At 48.0% G+C, this 6011-nt stretch overlaps 1 protein-coding gene across 1 annotated transcript in view; it reads right to left on the reverse strand.

Moving 5' to 3' along the window:
• Window positions 1-6011, reverse strand: part of Lct (lactase) — a 38299-nt gene that overhangs the window by 11253 nt on the left and 21035 nt on the right. Inside the window, exons 8-9 of the mRNA XM_031381224.1 lie at window positions 2906-4462; window positions 1703-1971 (exon numbers count right to left, since the gene is read on the reverse strand). Coding sequence (XP_031237084.1) covers window positions 1703-1971; window positions 2906-4462 — 1826 coding nt within the window. The remainder of the gene's footprint in view (window positions 1-1702; window positions 1972-2905; window positions 4463-6011) is intronic.

Here is a 6011-nt window from a genome sequence, read left to right on the forward strand (position 1 = left end):
GAGAGGGGGGGAAAGGGAGAGAGGGAGAGGGGGAGAGAGAGAAGGAGGGAGGGAGGGAAGGAGGGAGAGGGAGGGAGAGGGAGGGAGAGAGAGAAAGAGAGAAAGGGAGAGAGTGAGAGAGAGGGGGGAGGGAGAGAGAGAGAAAGATATCTTCATTCAGTTAAGGAGATACAAGCATGGACAAATGAAAGGGCTAGCATTAAGCAGGGCAGTGGTGGTGCACACCTTTAATCACAGCACTTGGGAGGCAGAGGCAGGCGGATTTTTGAGTTCAAGGCCAGCCTGGTCTACAGAGTAAGTTCCAGGACAGCCACAGAGAAACCCTGTCTCAAAAAAAAAAAAAAGAGGAGGAGTTATAGTGATGATGATGGTGGTGGCAGTGGTGGTGATGATGAAGACGGAAGGAGGGGAGGAAGGAGAGAGGGAAGGAGAAAAATTCTTTAATAAAACAAAAAATTCTGATCAGACCCAAGTTGAGAAGTCCTGCTATAGAGGACTGATGCTGTTTGCCTGAAACATAGCAGGGTGAAGCCTCTGGAATGTTGGCATTGCCTCAGTGAGCCTTAGTGTAAGGTGTTGGCCAGAGCACTTAACAGGACAAGACCTGGGGTCTCCTTGAGTTGAACAAATAGAACAAATGAGAAAGTGGGGAATGTTTACCTAATAAATGTCAGTCTGTGGCAGAATTGTGTCTGGGACTTTATCATGAGGTAAGGTGGGCACTGGAGGCTAGCTAACCAGGGCGGCCACTGTTTATCTAGACAAAGCCCAGATAAACTCGGCCTGCCGTGCATTGCTTTGTCACGGTATTTTACCACAGAGAAACTGATACAGAGGTAGACGGGTGGTAGGGGACACAGACACACTGTGAGCTCCCCATCAAGTAACTCGACTATTGCTTTTCCTGTATGATACTGGAGATCAAGCCTAGAGCCTCACAAATGATAATGGTGAGTGTGCCTGCCCTGAGCCATACCCCTCGCCGTTACCTTTCCTTTTTCTGAGAAGAGCTAATAACACCATATTTTCTGCATTAGCCTCCTTTGGCATGGACACTCTAGGAGTCTGATGTCAGAAGATCAGAAAAAGGGCAGGCCCAGTTTGGAGCTGCTTTAGGCAAGCTGCCTGCTTGGTTGGATGAGCCCTGAGAGGAGCCCTCCAGATGGAGATTGTCAATTGCTGCGCCCTTTCCAGAACGTTCTGTCATGGCTCAACCTGCTCTGTTTGGCCTTCACTTGACCAGATCTACGGACACCTAGGAAATAAATATCTGGCCAATCTGGAAAGATGTTTCTAGACTGAATTAACGAAAGTATGAAGAATCATCCTGAATGTGAATGGTACCATTCAGTGGCTGAGCACCAGCATCCATCTCTCTCAGCTTCCTGACTGCAGATGCGACCTGACCAGGTCCACCCCATTCCAGCTGTCAAGGCTTCCTCTAACTGTGGGCCTCAAATTAACCCCTTCCTTCCTGAAGCTGCCTTTGTCAGGTATTTTATTACAGAGACAAGACAGGCAACAAGACAGTCCCTACCCAAACTGATCTAACTGAATTTGGGGGTGGGAAGCACCTGGATCGCTTATGAACACACGCTGGTCTACACAGGCCTGCTGGAGGCTCTGACTTGTGTGTCTGCCTCTGCAGTGCGGAGCCCAGCAGCAGTGCAGGAAACTGATCTCCGTGGCTCCAAGTCCTCACCTGATAGGAAGCAGAAGCTGCACTCCAGATGAAGCCCTTGGGAAACTCTCCGTACAGGAACTCATCCTCCTTGGCTAGGGGCATGCCATTGTTGGTAATGACCTCTGTATAGAATCTGGCTGAGGCTCTTGCTGTTCGAGCTCTGTTCACATGATCAAAGTTTACATGATACAATCCAAATTTCATGGTGTAGCCAGACAGCCACTCGAAATTGTCCATCAGTGACCAGGCAGAGTACCCACGAAGGTCCACACCATCCAGCCTGTAGGCTAGGAATATCCAACAGAAAGCAAGAAAGCTTTACCCCAATCGGCAGGAGCCTCAAGCAGCCCAGTCATGTGCTGGCACTAGACTCCAGCCTGCATCCCTAAACCACAGACCCGTGCGCACAGTCCCAGGCTGCACACCCCTAAACCTCAGACCTGCGCACAGTCCCAGGCTGCATCCCTAAACCACAGACGCGTGCGCACAGTCCCAGCCTGCATCCCTAAACCTCAAACCTGCGCACAGTCCCAGGCTGCATCCCTAAACCACAGACGTGTGCGCACAGTCCCAGGCCGCATCCCTAAACCACAGACGTGTGCGCACAGTCCCAGGCTGCATCCCTAAACCTCAGACGGGTGCGCACAGTCCCAGGCTGCATCCCTAAACCTCAGACCTGCGCACAGTCCCAGGCTGCATCCCTAAACCACAGACGTGTGCGCACAGTCCCAAGCTGCATCCCTAAATCCCTAAACCACAGACGCATGCGCACAGTCCCTTGCTTCCCAAAAGAGCAACATGTTACGTTGTCACTTTTACTTTTTGCTAGCTTCAGTGACCATACAGCAATTGTTAGGGTAAAGGGGTATGCCTCGGATACAAGGGCCTGAGCCCCCCTTAGGTATTAGCCACACAATTGTGAATTTATTGATGTCAGTTAATTTTCTTTCTTTCTTTCTTCTTTCTTTTTATTTATTTATTTTTTTAATTTTCATTTAGGGTTGGAAACTAGGCCTTTATATTTTAGGCAAGCAATTTACCAGCTGAGCTCCACCCTGAGCTCTATAAATTGGACTCTGGCCCCTATGCTTGCAAGACAAACCCTTTACTGAGCCCTGCCCCAAGCTCTACTTTCAAAGCACCTGCCAAAGCCTTGAGACACATGATGTACGGAGGACCGGGAGTCGGGAGGTTGGGGGGACGATCTGAACCTCCATGTACCTTTCAGAGCCTCGTTGATGTGGGTCTTGTGGTAGAATATCCTTTCCGTGTCATCCAGTGTGGGGTTTTCCAGCCCCTGTCCATTCTCAGTGATGTAAATGGGAATGTTGCCATACTCCTCTTTGATCCAGTTCAGCAGCCTCCTCATCCCCCAGGGCACATCCGGGTGCATCGTGGGGACTGATGATGAAGAGTCCATTTCGATGACCTTTAACTCCATGTCATCATCATAGCTGGGTGGGTTCAGCCTAGGAGTGATATGCTGCGCAAATACAGAAGTGTACATGTTGATGCAGAAGACATCAGCAGTGCCTCTGATGTAATTCTTCTCTTCCTCTGTGAAGCTGGGCAGGCGGGAGCTGGCCAGGCGCTGCAGCTCACTCCTGTTCCCCACATTCCACTTCATGACATCTGGATAGTCCCCGTTTTTAAAAATTGGGTGGGCAAACCAGCCCATGGTAAATTGCAGCATCCGGTCAGCGGCTGCCACGTCCCTTTGGAGCCCCGGGTCCTTGGGTTCGACCCAGTGAGTGTTGAGACTCAGAGAGATGACCCCCTTCTGCTCCTGCCTGTACCTCTCAGCATAAGTATGGTAGACTCTAGCGTGCGCCTTAATGATTATATGGCTAACCTTGTAAGGCAGCAAGCCCGGTTCCTTCACATTTGGGGGAAATATCCCTGAACTGTAGCCTAACACCACCGAACACCAGGGCTCATTAAAGGTTATCCAGAACTTGACTCTGTCACCAAAGGTCTTAAAGCAGAAGTCTGCATAGCTGTCAAACAACTCAATCAAAGAAGGGTTCTCCCAACCGCCAATATCCTGGAGGGCCTGGGGCAGGTCCCAGTGAAACAGTGTCACCATGGGGAAGATGTTGCTCTTCACCAAGCTGTCAATCAGTCTGTTGTAATAATCAACACCTTGTTTGTTGATGGAATTGTTTCTTCCCGTTGGGAAAATTCGAGGCCAGGAGATGGAAAATCGATAGGACTTGACCTTCAGGGTTCGAAGGATGTTTAGGTCAGCGTCCAGTTGATTATAGCTGTCACACGCTATGTCTCCAGTGCTATTGTCTTTCACACCATTCCCTGGGGTGTGGGTGAAGTTATCCCAGATGCTGGGGCCTTTGCCATCAGCATCCCAACCTCCTTCAATTTGATAGGCTGAAGAGGACACACCCCACAGGAAGTCATCCCGGAATGTGCCATGATAGAATAAGTCTCTTTCAAACTTGGGCTGCTTGGAGAACTTCTCCCATACTATTTTAGCCTTGGAGGGCACCTCCGATGGAAAGCTGAAGGTGGCCCTGGCTCTGGAGGTGAAGTCTGCTCTCAAGGGCAATGCATTTGTTTTGACTTGCTTGGCAGGAAAACCGTTCTTTTCAATGATGTTGGTGAAGAAGTAGGCAGATTTCCTGGGAGTTCGTGGCCTGCTGCTGTCGGTGAAGTTGACATGGTATAGTCCAAACCTCTGGGTGTAGCCCTGGGGTCCTTCATAGCCATCAATGAGGGAACGAGCCATGTATGAACGGACATCCACTGAGTCCTCCTTGACAGCTGTAAAGAGAAGATGAAAGTCAGTGTGTGTGAGCCAGGTGGTGGTGGCATGTGCCTTTAATCCCAGCACTTGGGAGGCAGAGACAGGTGGATTTCTGAGTTCGAGGCCAGCCTGGTCTACAGAGTGAGAGTGAGTCTAGGACAGCCAGGACTATATAGAGAAACCCTATCTCAAAAAAACCAAAAAAAAAAAAAAAAAAAAAAAAAAAAAAAAGAAGAAGAAGGAAAAAAAAAAAAGTCAGTGTGTGTGTTTGGCCTGGGTTTTCTTTTTTTTAATTTTAAAAACTGTTTATGTGTATGGGTGTTTTCCCTGCATGTATAGACATACTACGTGTGTGCAGTGCCTACTGAGGTCAGAAGATGGCATCAGGTCCCTGGAACTAGAGCTCCAGATGGCTGTGTGCTGCCATAAGGGTGCTGGGAATTGAACTCAGGTTCAGACAGTGCTCTTAACCACTGACCCATTTCTCCAATTACCCCCCTCCACCTCATCACCTTAAAACAAAATAAAACCAAGGTCTCATGTGGCCCAGGCTGGGTTCAAATTCTATGTAGCTGAGAATAAACTTGAGCTCCTGATCCTATTTCTTCCACTGCCAGGTCAACATGGCCTTGGTGGGGACAGAATGACCCTGGGACATGGCCAGTGGATGTGGGCCTCCAAAAGTGGCTGCTGTAGGCATAAGACTCATTTGTATAATAACTACATATTTTTCATTCTTCCTTTAAGGGATGTCCTCCCTGTTAACATTAATGACTCCATGATAATCAGACAGCAAGAGTCTGGGAGACAAAGGTGTGGCTAATGTCTAAGCAAAATTGTAAACAGGACAGCCCTTAAGGCTGTGGGAAAGAACTCTAGAAACATGAGTTCAAAAACATATAATTTCTCAACTATGCCAAATATAAGGATGCAGTTTGAGTTATATGAGGGGCTTCATGAATCTAAAGGAACAGAGGCAGCTACACTATGAGCCAGCTTGTCAGAAGATACAAAGACAGACACATACAAAGGCAGGCAGATTCCTGAGTTTAAGGTTGGCCTGGGACAGAGCAAGATCAGGCCCAGGTGTGGGAGAAATGTTAATTTCAGGAAAGGGTCCCACTCAACTAGTTTATCTGTGCTTAACAGAGGCAGGCAGATCTCTGAATGTGTGCTTTTTAAGGGGCAGGGGAACACAGGATGCTGATTCATGGGATAATCAAAAGGGAACCTGAAGTAAGTGGCTGGATTGATAAAATTAATAATAATAATAATAATAATAATAATAATAATAATAATAATAATATAAAAGACTGGGCTTATGATCTGCAGGAGAAGAGCTATCCAGAGAATCTTTAGAATTGCAAAAGAGAACTGCTATGGGCCGGAGAGATGGCTCAGCGTGTAAGAGCACTGACTGCTCTTCCAGAGGTCCTGCATTCAAATCCCAGCAACTACATGGTGGCTCACAACCATCTGTAATGGGATCTGACACCCTCTACTGGTGTGTCTGAAGAGAGCAGCCGTGTACTCATATACACAAAATGAATAAATAAATCTTAAAAA

Source organism: Mastomys coucha, unplaced genomic scaffold, assembly GCF_008632895.1.
Source record: "Mastomys coucha isolate ucsf_1 unplaced genomic scaffold, UCSF_Mcou_1 pScaffold1, whole genome shotgun sequence".
Taxonomy (NCBI): Eukaryota; Metazoa; Chordata; class Mammalia; order Rodentia; family Muridae; genus Mastomys; species Mastomys coucha.